General features: G+C 42.5%; 1 protein-coding gene across 1 annotated transcript in view; it reads left to right on the top strand.

Moving 5' to 3' along the window:
* unc13a (unc-13 homolog A (C. elegans)) overlaps nt 1–19905 on the top strand; it is a 36356-nt gene that overhangs the window by 3037 nt on the left and 13414 nt on the right. Inside the window, exons 3-28 of the mRNA XM_028403554.1 lie at nt 2654–2683; nt 2776–2875; nt 3679–3796; nt 4027–4150; nt 4453–4523; nt 4660–4708; nt 5171–5200; nt 6294–6489; nt 9024–9738; nt 10163–10246; nt 11092–11138; nt 11294–11372; nt 12744–12749; nt 12990–13064; nt 13166–13385; nt 14317–14544; nt 14807–14948; nt 15170–15339; nt 15451–15566; nt 16361–16524; nt 16605–16758; nt 16872–16940; nt 17224–17313; nt 17520–17654; nt 19187–19320; nt 19494–19579. Of these exons, the coding sequence (XP_028259355.1) occupies nt 2654–2683; nt 2776–2875; nt 3679–3796; nt 4027–4150; nt 4453–4523; nt 4660–4708; nt 5171–5200; nt 6294–6489; nt 9024–9738; nt 10163–10246; nt 11092–11138; nt 11294–11372; nt 12744–12749; nt 12990–13064; nt 13166–13385; nt 14317–14544; nt 14807–14948; nt 15170–15339; nt 15451–15566; nt 16361–16524; nt 16605–16758; nt 16872–16940; nt 17224–17313; nt 17520–17654; nt 19187–19320; nt 19494–19579 (3432 nt within the window). The remainder of the gene's footprint in view (nt 1–2653; nt 2684–2775; nt 2876–3678; nt 3797–4026; nt 4151–4452; nt 4524–4659; nt 4709–5170; nt 5201–6293; nt 6490–9023; nt 9739–10162; nt 10247–11091; nt 11139–11293; nt 11373–12743; nt 12750–12989; nt 13065–13165; nt 13386–14316; nt 14545–14806; nt 14949–15169; nt 15340–15450; nt 15567–16360; nt 16525–16604; nt 16759–16871; nt 16941–17223; nt 17314–17519; nt 17655–19186; nt 19321–19493; nt 19580–19905) is intronic.

Below are 19905 nucleotides of genomic sequence, written 5' to 3'. Positions count from 1 at the left end.
CTGATATACACTAAGTGTGTGTGGCTGGATTTTATGAAACAGATGCACTGAAATGACCCTTCAGTCTTGGTGACTGTGTAATTTCAGTCAGTTCTTCATATTTGTCCTCTCGCCTGCTCGCTCTCTGCAGGTTTATATTGTTGTTGCTTGCTTCCGTATAATTGCTCAGAAGTGTGGGCTCTTTGAAAGCTTTTAATTTGAAACCCTCAGGAAATAAAAAAAGCCCCTTCAGCTGTTTTGGACCGGGGCAAGAGAGAATATATTTGTCCAATTTTATTCTGCATAAAAAGGAGAAAATGAGATCCTGTATTTGCTGTGGCAGCAACTTAACATTTTCTGTTGTGGCTTTGCAGAAAATATGTAACACTATTGTTTTTTCAGCTATACTAGCCTTCACTCTTTCCTCTGCAACTTCAGCGATGTTGGTTCAGTCTTATGCCTGTAAGCAAGTAGCCTCCGCACACACTCCTCCCTTCTTTCCAGCACCCCTCCAACCACCCACCCACCCCTGTCACACTGAAGTGGTTATTTTTAGTGTTGGGGATGCAGCTCACTCTGCCAGCATCCGGCTCCACAGAGAGATTAATGGAGCACGAGAGAAAGAGATAGAAAGGGAGCACACGTGCATACTCGCCACATGGCAGGGGGAGCGAGTGATGGAGCGAGAGAGGGAGAGAGTGGACCCGCTGATGGCGAGGAGAGGACAGTGTGAAAGAGAGGGAGTGTTGGCAAGTTGAGGTGCATCTGTCAATTTAAGAACACTAATTTAAATGCATCTATGCCAAATGAATGTTTTTCTGCGCTACCACAGAAATCAGCCCTTCTCAGTCCTCTGGCATGACTGCCTTGTCAGCAGCTAGAAAATCAGGAAGAGGGTTTTGCTTTGAAGTTGGCTTACTCCGGCACCTGCCTCATGAATCCGAGCAATATTTAAGCGATAAGTGTGAACCGGGGGGTAATGCTATTTTTAGAAGCCAATTTGTCCACAATGAATATCATTCCTGCTCTGCAGTTACTGACTAAGAAAATGACTGAAATGAGTGTTTCTTTGTCATCATCACATGTGCAATCCTGAAATTTGAGCTTTTATCGACTTGATAACAGGCTGTGTTTATGTAGTTATCTTCTTTTATTTTAGACAGTCAGACTGTAGGTCATGCATTATGAAGTGCATGTTGTTTAAGTCAACTTAGCTCAGTCTTTAATTTTGCCTACTCCTTGTACTTCTTTCCGTAAATGTAACATCAATGAAAAGAGGCAATCAGCAGGGATTAAATACCATAACTCTGCATATTAATACCTCACTGCTGAACACAAGGATGATGGGCATCAGCAGGGTGCGGGATTGAATGAATAATGAATGGGCTTCTGACGTCACTGTGGTTTTAAAAGTCAGTCTGGTAGCTCCAAAGGACCCTGCGTGAAGAGGCTGCCAGTGGCACCTCAGCTGAGCCTTGTCTATTGTGATAGACACACAGGCACACACACACATGCATCTATCTGATATGCATGCAGGCGCTCATCTTCCTGGCATCCCCTTTTTACTTATAGCGGCACCAACTGTCCTACTGGCCTGTCCAAAGAGTGACTCAGACACCCTGACATCTCCTGCTGAATAGATGCAGGCTTTCATATTGAGATCCTGGCATTTTGCCCAAAGAGCACAGAGGAGTCCCAGGCTGAGAACTGCAGACCTCCCACTCTCTCTCTCTCTAAAATGCCAGTCTGTTGTCAATCACCAGCCGACCATGCTTTCATGCACACGGGCTGAGGGCAGTGATCTGTCTGGACTGTGTGGTAAGGTCACATGACAACCTAAGTAGGGATGTGTTGATCAAGAACGAGCCGGTTTTATTTTTTTAATGATGATCTTTTTTTTGCCACACTGCTCGCCCACAAGCTGTCTGCACACCGACTGAGTGTTGTGCATCACGTGTGGTGACAGACAAGGTTCATGTAAATTAATCATTTTCAACTTGTAGCGGACCACCTATAAAATGGTTGACTGCTCCTTTCAGAAGCACCACTTCTGATGTGGTTTTATGTGCAGGACAGCAGGTTTGGACGTTACACCTGATTGCTCTTTGGCAGCCAAGAAACCTAAACAAAGTAAAGGAATACCATTAAAAGTGGATATGCAGGAGTGGTGGTGGTTCCATTTACCTCTGAGATCTCTTTCAGTAAGAATATCAGCTTGGACCCCATTTTTCAAAGACTGCTGGACTTTGTTTTTAGTTTTGATGGACATTACTGTATTTTTCCACTTCTGTTACAAGTGGAACTAAACTTGTCATTGACACAGCCTTAATGAATCCTGCATTTTCTTTTTGGTTTGTTTTGTAGTGTGGGGTATGTGAGGCCTAAAGGGTGCTTCTGTCCCTGAATAAATAGTGACCAGCTCAATATTTTATAGTTTTTATTATTGTTTCCTTTGGGCCTCTATAACAGTACAAACTGTGTAATTTTATTTATTATGTTTTTATTATTGTATATACCATACTATACTGAATGGACAACCAGTGCAAATTTTTTTCCTGTCACCATCTAGATTGTTTTAAAGAGTGAGTTGTGTATATCAGATAACAAAGAAAAAAAACACTTTAGTGGGACCAAACAGACTAATGTCTCCTTTGTTTTCTCTGTTTGTCTGCAGTCAAGAAAGGCAAGCTTGATGGACCCCAAGGTAAATTACACCCATAGAAACTCATCTGTCCTCTGAATCATTGACACAGTGCAGTGACCTAACCAGCAGCATTTGTGTTTAACTTCTTACAGAGAAATTTAACACATACGTGACACTGAAGGTGCAGAATGTTAAGAGCACCACCATCGCTGTGCGTGGCAGTCAGCCATGCTGGGAGCAGGACTTCATGTTGTGAGTACTTCATGTCTTCTCTCACATCCTTTGATTGCTTCATCTAAACATCCTGATTGTCAGCTTTTGTGTTGCTTGAAGAAGTTTTGGTTTGGAATAAAGTTAGTGAGATTTCAATAGTTGTACAACACACCCTAATTTCTGCCCATATAGAAGGCTGAGTTGCATTGTGGGTAATGTAGGTGTCAGATTTAAACAAGAGAAGAAGAAAAAAAACAACTCTGCTGATGCTGACGAAGAGTTCACACAGTCAAGAGGGTCTCTCCTCATTCAGACGTTCATTAACACCTGATAACTCCAAAGTGTCAAAGTCACAAAATAAGTGACAAACACAGCTACTAAAAGCAGCTCATCATTCAGTCGGTTTATGAGTTTCCTCAAAAAGATCATTTTCATATCAAAGCTGTGGTTAATAATTAGGTCTTTATTCATTTGCATGGCAAATGAATAAACAAGGAGCAGTGGGCTGATAATCTATATAGCCTGACATTAGGTGTATGTGATGTACCTGGGTTTAGCACGGTGAGAAAGTGTGTTCAGTGAAATATAGATCATCTCTGCTGTGTTCCCGTCTGAGCCACCTCTCATATCGTTGCCAGCAGCCTTGTTGACAATCACGTTCTCTTTTCCATCTTCCTGCTGAATGACTCATTTCCCTCAACAGATTGAATCATGGTGAATATCCATCACTGGATTCAAAATGCAGCTCCTGATGTCATGGACTGTATTCCTCTGTATACAATATTCACCCCTTTGTAATACTTTGTGTTAACTCTCTTTGTCTTAACCTGTCTCTTCCTCAGTGAAATAAACCGCCTGGATCTGGGCCTCACAGTGGAAGTATGGAATAAAGGGCTGATCTGGGACACCATGGTGGGCACCTTATGGATGCCCCTCCGCAACATACGGCAATCCAATGAGGTACATCACCTCAATCCTTCTCTCGGGCTCAGACTCAAAGCTCAAGCATGAATCTTTGTTTGATGGAGTTCTGTGATAAAGTTTAACAAGAGTTAGATGCACTTGTTTGTTTTCCTTTTGAATACTATGAAATGAGATGTGTACAATTAGACCAGGAGTCTTCATATACATGCCATGTACATGCCACATTCTTCGTGCAGTGAGCACAGTTTTTTCTCTGTCTTCCCCAGGAGGGTCCAGGTCAGTGGCTGACACTGGACTCCAATGTGATCATGGCTGAGAATGAGATCTGTGGAACCAAAGATCCGACCTTTCACAGGCTGCTGCTGGACACACGCTTTGAACTGCCACTAGGTCAGACCTGTTATTGTTTTTCTGTCATATATTGGATATTTCTAACACAATTACTGGTAGCATTATACTATAAACCTTTCATTTTTGACTTGTAAGAAGTGACCAACATGTACAGTTTCATAGCAGTTATGAAAAACTAAATGTATCAACTAAAGATGACTGATATGATCCTTCATCTAGTACTTCTGCCATGCCATTCATACAAATCAATAAGATTACTGTATGGCCTGTATTTCATTGCTTGTAAAAGTGCACACTGGTTTATAATTTCCAAGATGCTGAGTTAAGTGTTTCTGCTACAGACATTCCAGAAGAAGAAGCCAGATACTGGGCCAAGAAACTTGAACAACTTAATGCCATGAGAGATCAAGATGTAAGAGCTTCTGTGTGTTTCTGTGTCTGCTTTTCTCTCCAGTTACACTCCATGGCAGCAGAATTGTCATCAACATTTGTCCTTAGACTAAAGATTTTACTCACATGTCCTGTTTTTTTTTTTTATTTCTTCTCAGTATCAAGAAGAACAGGAGCGACCGCTCCATGCTCCATCCACTCAGTGCTGTAAGTATCACCCACCTCCTCCTGTGCCGTCTTTTCCGTGCCTCTCCATCTCCTCTGCTGCTTTGACTCTCACTTAGAAATAGACTAGACAGGAGGTAGAAATGAGCTTAATAGATGAAGCAAAGGACGGACAGAGGGAGAGAGGGAGGGAAGCTGATGTGATTAATCACAAGTGTATGCTTGCCTGAACACAAGAATGACTTATAGGTGATAGATGTGTGATGAATGTGAGCTGACATATGCTGGGTGTCAGACACACATTCCTATCTTTCTGTCTATCTGGTGATGGTGACACAGGGAGCAGGTGGGTGAGTGTGTGTAGTGTAAATCTGCTTACAGAGGGAGTGTTGCAGCATTGCCAGCACACATACTATATCCATTAAAACTGTTGTTTCTTATGGCTACAAATTATTACATGTTCCATTTAAGGCCCAAACCTAATTTCAGGTTATCTGTTTGCAGGTAATTGGAGTCTGTGGGGAGATCAGCAAAGTAAGTTTCTTTCATCCTCTTCTGCTAATGACTTGGAGTAATTCTGTATTTATTGACTATCTCTCTCTGAATGTAATGATCTCCATGAGACCATTAGCTGCCAAGAAAATGTATTTCTTCCTTAACGAATCCTCTATGAACTTTCTTTACGCTCGACAGGAGCCAGCACATATGCCTTTACTTTCCAATATTTGTCCGATTACTTTTCTAGATCTACATTTTTCAACATATTTTTACAGATGAGTTGTTCAAATGTTCAAACTGGGGCAACAGTGGCGCAGTGGGATAGCAGGGTTGTCCAATAACTGGAAAGTTGGTGGTTCAATCCCAACTCCTCCCTAGTCACTGTTGTGTGTTCTTGGGCAAGACACTTCACCCTAGCCTGTGGCGCGCCTTGCTAGTCATTGTATGACACTGCTTGTGCAGCAGCCGTAACGAATTTCCCTCTGGGATTAATACAGTATCTAAAATAAAAAATAATAAAAAAAAAAAAATTACGCTGAGACACACATCTCATGTGGCTTCAGTTATTATTGGACGCCCAAAGCTTAACAAGCAGGAATTTCTTTTTTTTTTTGGTCTATCTTGCTTCACTGCCACTATGATAAACTCTTACCCATAGTTTGCACAGAAACATAGACAAAGCTTGTTGTTGTGTGTCCCATCAGTGCCATCTTGGTAGTGTATGTGTAATTCAAATGTTGCCTCAGCAGACTGCAGGCAGGTAGCACCCACACTTTAATTAAAACAGGGCCTTATGTACATTCCTACATATATTAGAGCTTAATATGATTTACTGTAAATGGGTAAATATGTGCATTTGTACTTTAAAATTGGGCATTTAAAGACTGTATTGATCCTAAATGGAAATTTAGCTGTAAGCACTCAACATTTAACAGGATGAAACCATCCCTAAAGTGCAAATAGAAGAGAATATGGTAAAATATAATGGTAAAAGATGATGTTGAACATGGCAGTGTATCAAGATTTACTGCCTTTTTGAGCTGTTCTGCTAAAAAATATGTAGAGTGCAGTTTCAGATCTAATCAGCATGTCTTTCTTTCTGTCTCGCCCCCTCACTCTGTGTGATCAGACGAGGACCCAGACAGTGCTGTGGATGACAGGGACAGCGACTACCGCAGTGAGACCAGTAACAGCATCCCGCCTCCTTACTACACCACCTCCCAGCCCAATGCTTCCATGCACCAGTATCCCATGAGGCACCAGCACTACAGACACGCGTACAACGACGACATCCACGAGCTGGACTATGATCACAGAGCCATGAGGTAACAAGCATGCTACAGCTCACGACACAGTCTGCACAACAGTGGTTCATTTCTCCTCATTCTTTCAAAAAGAGAAAAAAACAGAATATATTCATGTTGAAAATGTAGCATCACATTCTCCCCACATCAAAATAAATATTCCTTTGTGTATTGAATTCTCTGACATACAGCCCTGAGACAACTGAGCCCCTGCGGCCTTGTTTTTGTTTCATGTTGTACATGGTAACATGTCCCACTGTGCTCTCCTCCTCCAGAGAATAACCCTGGCCTCAGTGTATACAAGCATGCTGGGGCACAGAGTTCTTGTATACAGGTCATGTATGAAGTGGGCCTCTGCGGTTATCTTTTCTGTGACAACGTGTGTGTGTGTGAGAGCGTGCCTGCATCTTTGTGTGCACGTTGAGTGTGTGAGCATCACAATCCCCCTTGTGATCTCTCTCTCCTTCACTACGCTGCCTTGTACAGAAAGAAATATATAAATACGTATTTCTGGACATCTTGAACAGTTATTTGTCTGAAAAGCTTGAACCAGAGTTTGACCTTTTCTTATGGTGTAAGGCTTAGATGGGTAAAATAAACCTTCAAGTGCTCAGCCTCAGTGAGAGGTCTTTGTACAGAAGCTTTAAGGATGGGTTCACAATTTAAGAGGTATTGCCTGCTGTTATCATTCCTCCTGTCCACACTGTCTGTCAAAAGCTCCCTTCCTCATGCAGTGTAAAGGATGGGGAACAAAACATGCATTCCTCGCCCTGTGCTGATATGTTAATCTGATGTTAATGGTGACTAGTTCATGTGCCTGACACATTATTGTGACCCTATCCTTAACCAGGCACTGCAGAGGCTCAGTTTGGTTAGAGCTTTCTTTGAACCGTTTGCACTGAGCTCTACTGATGCTCCTCTCCCACCTCTCCCCCTTCCTCCTGCCTCCCTTCCTTGCTCCTCTTACCAGACGCTATGATAGTTTAGACTCGGCCACCAACGGGCGCAGCGATATCGACTCAGGCTCAGGGTCGAGCCGGCGCACCAGTCGTCAGTATTCTCTAGACAGTAGGCACTCGCTGTCCGATAGGTGGGTCTCTGTACCTCCTCTCCAACTTCTCCTCTTCCTCCTCCTCTTCTTCTTCCTCCTGCTCCGGCCTGTGACTCCGTCTCGCTGTGACGTCAGTGGTGGACTTGTCCCGTCCTCCTCGCTCGCTGTGCTTGCATGCATGCGCTCTCACCCTATCTCTCTATATGTATTTATATTCTATATTTTATATAGAAATCTACTGGTCCTGCATCTCTTCTTAATGTGTTCCTGTAAAATCACTAATGAGTATCATTAATAATGTATTATACTCATCTCCTCAATGATTAGAAGTTCTGTTCAGTGTTCTGTTTATGTGCGTGGGTGACTGATTGACGGGATGCGTGTGTGTTTCTGATGTTGTTGTAACAGTCAGAGACAGAGAGGTTAATTGTTAGTTGGAATTTGCAGAGCTGCCTGTGTCTCTGCGTGTGTGTCTGTGTGTGCATATGTTTTCGTGACAGCTTGTTATTACAGCCTCACCCTGTATGTGAGACTTTAAGAAGGGACCTGTCTTATTCTGGGTGTCCCATGCTTGGTAATTATTCTCATTTAATTTCCACTTGTTAGACAGCAGGAGGCTGTCAGCTCAATAATGGGGCTCGAGCAGAGAGGCAAAGGCAGATTCATTTTCATCTTCATTTTATTGTGTTTCTTTTTCAGTTTTTTTGTGAAGAAAGAGGGCAGATGTGTATTTAGACACTGTCTGTGTTGGATGAGATGTGAGATGGAGGTGGTGATAGAGAGGTGAAAACACAGAGATGTTGTGATGTGTGTCCATTTATCCATACTTGTGTATTCCTTCTGAGTCACAGCTCAAAGCCCTAGTACAGTTCCCATCTTTACTGCTCCTGCTCTATGCATTATTGAACCAACATGACTACAATCAATAGAGATGAAACGATAAAGTATGAGTGTGTGTCCGAGTGTGAAATAGTCTTCTCGATGTGTCTCAATCTGCTCTCTGACTCATTGTCTGTCTCTCTGTCTAATAGGCTCATTTATCACTGTGAATAAATATTATTCACGTATTTATCTGCAAATAAAAAAAGACAAATGTTTTTGTTCTGTCAGGCTCATAATTTACACCCAACTTCTCCATGTTCACTTCTTTTCATCTCTATAGGCCTATTTATATCTCCAGGTTATGAAAAATGTGATCTTACGTTTTTCAATCAAGTGTGCTTTTGTATGGTGTGAACTAGAATCCATAGTAACCTTTCCCATTACTAAAACGATGATTTCCCTTTGCAGTCACGTAGATGCATCACTAGCTTAAAAAGCCCCTGCTCTGAGTAACCTGATTGTGTGGTTCTAAGTCACTCCTCTTTTTCCCGTTGGTTAGCTGTCTCCCTCTCCAGCCCCAACTCAAGTTCTTAAGTATCTCTGTGGCGGTGGAACCCTTGTAGTTTATTTTTAAACCTGTGTAGGTGTGTGTTTACTAAATTATGTCTCCTCCTTGCCTCAGTCCCACAGACAGTCGTTATGCCTCATCGGGCGAGCTGAGTCGAGGCAGCTCTCAGCTCAGCGAGGAGTTTGCCCCTGAAGATGGCGATAGTTTGCGAGGTTCAGAATTCTACGATGAAAACGACTCCTACCACTCCTGCCACTCATCAGTCAGCTACGGCAAAGAAGACTCGCCTGGATGGGAAGGAGAAGACCACCAAGCTATCTATAGCGACGAGGGAGGCTACCTCAAAGATGGAGGGGAAGAGGGAGCTCTGTATGATGAAGAGGAGGGAGCTATGTACCAAGAGGATGGAGAGTACAACTATGAAGATGAGGAAGAGATGCCATATGAGGAAGATGAAGACATGTACCCACTGGATGGCACACTCAGTGAAGACCAGGAGCCTCCTTATACCCCCACACCCACAAGCACTGCCCCCACTCTAATGCCCCCCTCTGATGGTGTGTCATCCACCAGGCCACCATTAGAAAAGCAGGCGTCTCTGCATCAGCAGCGACCTGCCCATGATCAGCTCCAACCTCCCAGCGCAGCACCTGGTCTACCTCCAGTCTCACAGGACAACACGTTGCCCCCTTTCACCACAGATTCCACCAAAACACAGTTTACACCTTCACAACAGGACCTGTCCATCACTACCACATCCACACTCACAAGTACATCACAGGCCCCAGCTCTGGACACCAAGTACTTGGAGCCTGAGCCCAAATCTGAAGTGCCACCAGAGGAACCTCAACCCCCTGAGCAGCCTGCAGCAGCAGAGACCACCCCGCCGGCTCCTGAGGAGAAACCTGTGGAGCCTCCTGTTCCAAGGTGAGATCATTCGTTTTGGTAATGGTCACAAAGGACATAAGCATTCAACAACTGTATTCAATCAGATGTCAATCAATCAGTACATTTTCATGCTACATACTATTATACTGTATATTCCATTTTCCATGTAAAATATGTTGATATTGTAACACAGATCATCCATAATGTAACTGGATCATCACCTTTCTCTTCCTAACATGATACTAGCTTCATAGAAGAAGCATTCGCATTACAGCATTATGTGTTTTCTGCCCTTTGTCGTCAGTACATTTAGTGTACTTAACAGTATGAATATAACTCCAAATTGTACTTTTAGCTTTCCTAAGAGGGAAATCATGGAACCTGGTCCTGCCAGAGCCAAAGCCAACTGGCTCAGACTCTTCAGCAGAGTACGACTGCAGCTACAAGAGGTAGAGTACAGCCTGAGTGTGTGTGTGTTTGTGTCTTTGTTGTGTACTCCCGACCAGAAGTGTATCTGCCCTCACATGGATGGGTGATAGTCTGTTTCCTCTGTTGCTGTTCAGCTGTTATTCATAAATATTCGAGCTCTCTGACTTGTTGCATCGATCCCTGCATGTCCTTCTGTTTCCTTGTTTCTTTCCAGCTTCTTGTTGACCACTCCCCAGTTTTTGCTTGCTGCTGTGAACTATATGGTCTTGTGATTATTTGATAGTCTTTGTTTACCCCTTGTATTGTATTTTGCCATTTCATTATTTTCTTTTCAGTTGTTTGCCATCCTCGTAGCGATTTGCATGTAGTCCGTTCTGATTACCCAGGAGCAGACTCTCAGGTGGGTGAGGCCTGTAGTGCATTCCTTCAAACTTTATGTATCCTAGTGTAAAGCTTATTTATAGCTAGAGACAAGAAGCAACATATGAAGCCTGCTAGGTGTCATTTTCAAAGCCTGGAGTTTATATCAATCCAGACTATTTCTGTGCATCACAGTGACGTTTGTATCAGTGTGTCAGGCCTTAAAACAGCAAGCAGACAAAGAGCATGTCTTTCAGTAATAGAGCAGATAGAATTAGAAGAATGATTACATAGCCATCTGGATGTAGTCTTTGTACTACAGTGCTCTGTTGATATCAGTACCACACACCCTAAGAAGACACGCCTTTCTCCTCCTTTACCCCTTTTTATTTACTCTTAGATGTGTTGTTTTTGTTTGTAGACTCTATTATTTATTGTACAATTTTAAAAGAAATATATAATACTTCCTTTTCTTCCTTTTCTAACTCTTTCTCCTCCACCTCAGGCCCGAGGAGAAAGTGTTGGCATTGCCTCTCTGCTTTTATCAGCAGGGTAAGTAACCATGAGGCCAACACCACCACTGTTACTGAAAATCTATAACCAGCCAACCAAAAGGCAGAGCCATGCCCTCTAGATGTATTTATCGTCTAATTGATTCGTTAACAAGTTTCGCTGCAAATACAGATGATGTTATGCTTTGTCTCCAGAATGGGTGGTGCTCTGTACAGCATTGACAGTATGCCAGACCTCAGGAAGAGGAAAGCCATGCCTCTGGTCAGCGATCTGGTGAGTTTATGCACTAATCTCCTTATATTGCTCACATCTACCCAGTCTATCCAACACACAGCTCAGCAGCTATCTCTACAAAAGCTGTTTCCTTCTGATTCTCTGCAGTCTGTTTTTCCACACGGCTTCTTTTTACTCTGCACCTTCCTGCCCAATGCAATTCATCCACTGTAATGTATCATACATATCCATCCTGTTAAACCCTGATGGTGAGCTCCGAGGCTGAAAGGCTACTACAAAGACCAGATAACAGACACATAATTCTTTTAAGGAAATAACTTAAAGAAACATATTATTTCCTGTTGATTATATGACTTATCTGATTAAGCAGAAGATTAATATCACTCTCGTATCTGCCCATTAAAACTAAGAACATAGCTCATGTGTGGGGATTGCGAAGTCAACAGTGTGGTTAGATGACAAATAATTCCTAATGACTCCCATTACAACACATACTGTATAACTGTTTGGGCAAGGTCATAGAATGACAAAAAGACATGAAATCCATAAAACAGACCCTTGTTATGAGCCTCACAAGGCAACTGTCTCCTGTCTGGAACAAGCTTCTCTGCCATTTTCACCAGGTCTGTGATATTTTACATGCACTGACCATCATTCAAAATGACCTAAAAACTATTTGTGTCATTTCTTCCTGTAAAGGCAGGTATAGGACATCTGCCTGCTGTTTCATGTCTTTGTGCTAACCTATGCTAACATGCTGTAGCTTGCTAATTACTACCTGAAAAAGGCAGCAATTCTTCTGATCTGATTTCTTGACTAATAACATAATTTCTCCAAACTTTATTTTATACATTCACGTTCATAATGCAGTGGAGACTAACATAATTCTGATGCTTTACGTGCACTGCCAGGCAAAGCTCAGTGTGTCATTCCCTACACCCGTCCCATTCGAGCAGTACCACATAGAAGCAATTAGCTTGAATGACTGACCTCATTAATTTGATAAATAACACCCACTACACACTGACAGGCAGGTGACAGGTGCATTTGTGTTTTTCCCCTCCCACGTTCACCAGCACACACATGCACGACTTGTCAGAACGTCTCAGGTAATTGACTGGGCAAGGTTTGGCACTGGCAGAATGTGCACTGAGTATTATTTCATTCAGATATCAGATAATTAGACGGCTGCAGCAGTGACTTTCTTGCTATTCAAGTCTCCCTATCTGCCTGTAGATCCACATTGTTCAGTGCTGTTGATTCTATCATGATTTCATTGCATTCGTTTCTGCTATAATCATCAAAAATTCCCTCAGTTAATGCATACTTTTTAATTACCTACTCGTTTCTTACTTGTAACTACTATTAACATGATCTCTTTTCTTCCTCGACTTCCCATCACTGCCACAGGCTATGGTGAGTAAAACGAATTTCACATTAAGTGATAATTGAGAGCATTTGCTGTGTCAATAAATTGATCACTTTAAACAAAATGAATCCCTTTAAATTCTTCAGGTGTTGACTTTGTTGTAACTGTGCAGGAAAACATTGCCAGAGAGACACATTTCCCCACAGGCTGCACTGAGATTGGTCTTGATATATTAGATATTAAATGTGGGAGCTGAGACTCACCCCTCCTTCTCTTCTGTCACTCAGTCCTTGGTCCAGAACTCCAGGAAGGCAGGCATCACATCAGCTCTGACGTCTAGCACCCTTCATAATGAAGAGCTGGTTGGTCCTGGTTTACATCGTCTAATCAAATTATTTTACATAATGTCAGAAGTAAACTGGAAGCAGAACTTGACTCTTTTGCTTTGTTTGTGCCCTTGTAGAAGAGCCATGTTTATAAGAAGACCCTACAGGCCCTCATATATCCAATCTCCTGCACCACCCCTCACAACTTTGAGGTGTGGACGGCCACCACACCCACTTACTGTTACGAGTGTGAGGGGCTGCTGTGGGGTATTGCTCGCCAGGGCATGCGCTGTACTGAGTGTGGAGTCAAATGCCACGAGAAGTGCCAAGATCTGCTCAATGCAGACTGTCTACAAAGTAAGAGAAACAATTACTACTATACACTACATCTCTATCTAAACTTCACAACACAGTGTACAACATCTGCAGACATGAAAGTCTAATAAAGCCACGTAACGTGTGCTGTAAACATTATAGCAGATATAGAGAAGTACATTTATCATTTTAGGGTTCAAATTGGATAAAATTACGTCTCTCTCAGCTGACCACTGTCTATGTTTATCTGAGAATTTTAGATGCACTGTGAAGTTTATTTTGACCTGCTGTTGCCCTTTAGTGATTAATGCATCTATCATATTTAACAGACACAAAAGTGATATCAAACTTTCTTAAAAATACTTTAAATGTGTAACTAAACATTTATTTCTTGGCCTATAACTTGTTATTTCTTTATATAACCAGTAAGTAGAGTTATAAACCTCAGATGGTTTCATGTGGTGTTCAGTGCAGACAAAAATCCATTTGCTGACTTGATGTTTTTGACTTCTTGCTGTGTCAGTGCTTTTTTTCATTAAGAGAAAAATATCCAGTCCATTTATTTCCTCATGTGTCTATTTGTCACTGCCAAGCACACAGTCCTCCTCCACCTTTTCCTCTCACTCCCACTTTCTTATTTTCCTCGTTTTCTTGAAGGGATATTAAAAGCCATTTGTCTTTTGTTGTCATCCACCTCTCTTTCCATCTCAGCATTTTATAGCTCTGCAAATGTGTCCGCCTCTCATTCGTGAACTATATCCAAGTTTTTCTTCACCACGCACTCTTCCACGCGTCCATTTTAAATTGAAATATGCTTCAAATGATCTTGAAACCATAGAAATGTATCCCCCGCATGCAATTTTCTGTTGTTATCAGGTATGACTTGAAGCTTTATAACCATAAGCCTACTTGTCTGTATTGTGTTCATATTTAAATGCTTGATCAATTGTTGGTTTGATTTTCTTGCCAACAGGAGCAGCAGAGAAGAGCTCCAAACATGGTGCAGAGGACCGAACCCAGAACATCATCATGGTTCTCAAGGACCGCATGAAGATCCGTGAGAGGAACAAACCCGAGATCTTCGAACTCATTCAGGAAGTGTTTGCTGTCCTCAAATCCACTCACGTCACCCAAATGAAGCAGATCAAACAGAGCGTGCTCGATGGCACCTCGAAGTGGTCGGCCAAGATCAGCATCACAGGTGAGTGGACTGGCATCACATTCTCAATCGTGCTGTGGCTTTGAAGGGAGCTGGCCAACATGGTCAGCATCACGGTCAGGGGGACGGCATATGTCAGGTGTTAGTGTCTATAAAAAGACACAAGCTGCCGTTAGTGTGCAGGGAACACAGGTGGCTTATGTGGGGCAGTAGAGCAGAAGGTAAGATGAGTTAAGAGGCATCTGTTTGTATCCAAACTCACACACACTGACTGACCCGTGTGGATTTTTTTCCCTTTTCCTAGTGTTGTGTGCTCAGGGTCTACAAGCCAAGGATAAAACCGGTTCCAGTGATCCCTATGTGACCGTTCAGGTGGGAAAGACAAAAAAGAGGACCAAGACTATCTACGGCAACCTCAACCCTGTCTGGGAGGAGACGTTTAATTTGTGAGTCTCATCATTTTTTTTTTTTTTTTTACAAAAGTTTACATTCATTTTAAATTAAAAAAATCAGATTCTTTGCTGTGTATCCATAAAGAGAGTATTTTATGTTTACTCTGAAAGCGTTTGTCACTCAGTGATTCATGAGAGTGGTCCATATGCTCTCTTGCTGGTGTAACTTCTATATCTGACCGTTTGGCTGACTCTCAGGTTTTCTGTCTGTGCAGTGAATGTCACAACTCCTCCGACCGCATTAAGGTGCGAGTGTGGGATGAAGATGATGACATTAAGTCCCGTGTGAAGCAGAAGTTCAAGCGAGAGTCTGACGACTTCCTCGGTCAAACCATCATCGAGGTCCGCACTCTGAGCGGAGAGATGGACGTCTGGTACAATCTAGGTAGGTGGATTTTATACTCCTCCTCCTCCTCCTCTTCTTACAGCTCCTTTTTGGCTTTACTCATCATGCAGTTTTATGACGATCTAACTTTGTGTTTTGTGCTGTTTTCAGACAAGCGTACAGACAAATCAGCTGTGTCTGGGGCCATCCGCATGCACATTAATGTAGAGATCAAAGGAGAGGAGACGGTTGCCCCGTATCACGTTCAGTACACCTGCCTGCATGAGGTAAGCTCTGTTTTCTGTTTGTGTGCACATGTTAAATGATCTAATGAAACGGGTCAGTGTGTTTCCCCTCCAAGGCCTGATATTTTACCATTTTCTGGAAGACACATACAGTAACTGGCAATTTGTGATGGGGGGGGGTATCGCACCATGGTCTGTTATACTGCACAGTAGTGTTATATGCAGCTATTACAAATTCAAAATGCAGGCATGTTAAACTGATAATTCCTGCTGTTACTTCAGGTGTGTGGTCTTTTTCCTTCCACTTATGTGCGTGTGTGCATCTGGGTGCCAAGTTGTCCTAATGAGCCATATACTACACAAGTTAATTTACTTGACTGATGTGTGCTTCCTTAATTGATTCTTTCCAAGTTAAGCTTAAGTTAATACTCCATGAAGTTTGCTTTTCTCGACAGAAACCACTTCCATCAAACACATTACAGCTCTCCCTCTGTGCAGAAAGCTGAAACCCAATCACCACTTTGTATGGAGTCATTACTTGGCCCATTACTCAACAGAGCATATTAGCTGAACCTTAACTGACAAATGACCACTGGTATTGATGCACATAAGTGCCCATAAACCCACTCAGAATGTTTTACAGCGGTCTAGAGCTTTAACACCTTGTGTTGTCCTCCTGATGCAGTTTAATGACCCTTTATGTAGCATGGCTGCGACGCATACAGATTGAAAAGTCTCCTCTTTGAACAGTCAAACATATGTGAATGTTAATAATAGCTAAGCGAGGAACTGAACCACATTACCAGTTTCTTCTGTCTTTCTCTTCTTTTCTCTAGAACCTCTTCCATTATGTGACAGACATCCAGAATAATGGTGTGGTAAAGATCCCTGATGCCAAAGGAGATGATGCATGGAAGGTGTACTTTGAGGAGACTCCTCAGGAGATTGTGGATGAGTTTGCAATGCGTTACGGAGTGGAGTCCATCTATCAGGCCATGACGTATGTCCTGAGAACTTCAACAACATTCTCTAAGCTGTTAATATCCGGTGCTTACTTGCATGTCCATCCCTGATTTGCAGCCACTTTGCCTGCTTGTCATCAAAGTACATGTGCCCAGGAGTGCCTGCAGTGATGAGCACCCTGCTGGCTAACATCAATGCCTACTACGCCCACACCACCCAGGCAACCAACAACGTCTCTGCCTCCGACCGATTTGCTGCTTCAAACTTCGGGGTGAGTTGGACATTTAGCAGAAATAATTAAGTTTACAATGCTTTTTTTGTACCAATCATAGTGTCTACGGTACTCTACTAAATCTGCTGCTGTGTATGCTGTTACCTCCACAGAAAGAGCGATTTGTCAAGCTCCTAGATCAACTGCACAACTCTCTGAGAATCGACCTGTCCATGTACCGAGTAAGATTATTATCTTCTACAGCTCTTTCTTCTCGTGCAGCTCTCTTTGTAAAAAAAAAAACAGTAAAACAGGGGATGATGTGTTAATTAGAGTGACAGTTCCTCTTAAACATGCACAGACACTTTCAGGAAACACTGCACGCCCCCACAGTAAGACAAGGCTTTGCTGGCAGTGAAAATTATGTGATCGTGTTGGATGTTGCCCAGACACACACACACTCAATGGACAAGGATGGGTATGAAGTCAGGTGTTGCAGCTCACTGTGTGGGTTTTTTACTGCAGAACAATTTCCCAGCCAGCAGTCCTGAGAGGCTTCAGGACCTGAAGTCCACAGTGGATCTCCTCACCAGTATTACTTTCTTCAGAATGAAGGTACAGCTCCTTCTTCTTTCACCATCTGTATGTCATCCACACACACTTTGCCCAAATATGTAGGAAAAAGATTTCCAGCTTCAACCTGCCTCCTTAAATTTCTTTGTCCCTGCTCATGATAACAGTTCTGATCGGCCATGACTGGGTGAATTACTGAGCCAGTCACTTTTAATTTAACTGTCTCTGTTTTGTGTTTGTGCATTCAGGTCCAAGAGCTTCAGTCTCCTCCCAGAGCCAGTCAGGTAGTGAAGGACTGTGTCAAAGCCTGTCTCAATTCCACCTACGAGTACATCTTCAATAACTGTCACGAGCTGTACAGCCGCGAGTACCAGACAGACCCGGTAAGCAGCAGGAGGGATAGAGTGAATGTCTCTGTAGGTGTGAGTGGGTTTCTCACTTTCTCAAAAACTTCTGGCTGCTTTTTATGGCTCACAAGTAGAACCAATGAGCTGGAGAAGTAACTGCAGTAAAGTTAAATGTTTTAACATGGAGATGTCCGAGGTTTGGCTTACTTTTGGAGCCAGCCGTATGTGGCCATTAAAGGAAATGAACATGAACGTTGCTAATATCTAATATGCTGAAATTTTTCCGTTCATTTGAGCCAGTTGCTGATATGTTCACAATATTTCCACTAAATAGCAGAGAGCCTCTCCAATAGTGAAATTAACCCCTTAAATTGAGAATTTAAACTTGTACTGTTAATGTGTTAAAGCAGTGCCAATGCTGAGCTTTCATAAGCAGACAGCAGCTATGCTAACAGTATCCACCACACCACAAGCATATTTTACACACTCGCTGATGTAATGCATCATTTTGACGCAGTGGGAACACAGTGAGTTGTGCCAACTTATCTGTAAATATCTCCACCTTATTCACTGATGCACAATAAAAAGGCCATATGTGTAGATACCAATGCCTTGTTAATAATAGGCCTATTGACATACATCATTGTGTACCTATGTAAAATTCAAGTATTGCAAACAAAAAGGTGGAAACAGTAGTTTCATGCTCCTTCTTCCTTCATGCTGCTGTGATACCACCGCCCGTCTCTCTGCAGCCAAATGCAGAATCCCCATCTAAGCCCCACAGAGAGAGTTGACTTGGTGATTATTTAAAACATGGTAGCATAGTTTATCATTACAAAGAGGATGGTCCTTGACTAATCAGATGGTTTGGCTAAATATATTCCACAATTCAAAAGATTCTATCCATGTCATTAGCCTACCTTCTCAGCCCGATTACTGCCGTGCCTTCATTTTAATCTTTTTAGATACACCAAGGCACTAACGGTATGTGTCTGTGTGCATTGAGTCCCTGTCATCCGCTCACTGTGGCTAGGCCGGGCTCTTCCATCCATCACTCCTGCATCAGATTTCAACAGGGATTTCTAGAACTTTGCTCTGAGCCCTCATTAAAGCGCCGGCCCCATTCAGACTCCCCTGCGAATTTAAAATAAGCATTTTTCCCTTTGAATAAAACATTTCATCCTCAGGGACGTTGCTATATTTTGTTGAAATCTCTGCAAGATCATTCTTCACTCTTCAAACCCTGCAGCGGCCAGCTTTTCTTTTTTCTTTTTTTCATTTCTTACAGCACGTCTTCTGCTGTTTCAAAGCAGTTGGCCAGACAGCTGACATTCAAATGCTGTTTAAAGCGGTACATAATAAATATGTGTGGGTTATTGAATTAACAGTCAATATTTCCCTCCAAAATTCTCCATGTATTAAATGTCAAATGTCTTTGTCTTCTTTGGTTCAAATGTCCTCTAATGTCTGCATGATGAAGACAAAGTTCACTGACTGACCAAAATACATTAGTCTTTGCAGCTTTGCCAGTGGTGTTTTATTCTTATAAATTGTTATTATTTCTTCAGGCCAAGCAGGGTGCGGTGCCTCCAGAGGAGCAGGGACCCAGCATCAAGAATCTAGACTTCTGGTCCAAACTCATCACTCTTATTGTCTCCATTATCGAGGAGGACAAGAACTCTTACACTCCCTGCCTAAATCAGTATGTCTATTATTTCTTTGGGCCTATTTCTGCTATTCTTCTACAACCTTTATAATCTAATTGGACTTTTAGTTACATTTCAGCATTCCACAGTTTCTCATACTGAAACAGCACTCTTAGGTTTTCATCCAGGTTTTCGCTCAGTTTTATGTACGTTCTCTGTCTCCATCAAGATTTCCCCAGGAGCTCAACGTGGGTAAAATCAGCGCTGAAGTGATGTGGAACCTATTTGCTCAGGATATGAAGTATGCAATGGAGGGTGAGTGCAAATCAGTCATAGAGACTCTGAACTGCCAAGGCCCGTCGAAGCAGAGATCTGATAAATGTGGCTGTTAACAGGGATTTAGTGGTTCAAGCACTAATGACCATGCAAAGACAAGCATGTAGAGTGAAGATAAGTGAGTGAAGACACTGTAGTTTCCTTCAAAGGTGCTGAAGGGGATTATCTGCTATTTCCATTATTTGTGCACACTTTTTGGAAGCTGTTTGTTGGCCTTAATCAAACCTCCTTCCAGTGACTCCGGGAGATGATTGGCCTCTGGTAGAAGGAATCAGACACATTTATTCTCTTGTGTGCTTACATTG

Source organism: Parambassis ranga, chromosome 4 (assembly GCF_900634625.1).
Source record: "Parambassis ranga chromosome 4, fParRan2.1, whole genome shotgun sequence".
NCBI classification, from domain to species: Eukaryota; Metazoa; Chordata; class Actinopteri; family Ambassidae; genus Parambassis; species Parambassis ranga.
The sequence above is the reverse complement of the archived record's forward strand: the minus strand, read 5'-3'. Positions and strand labels throughout refer to the sequence as shown.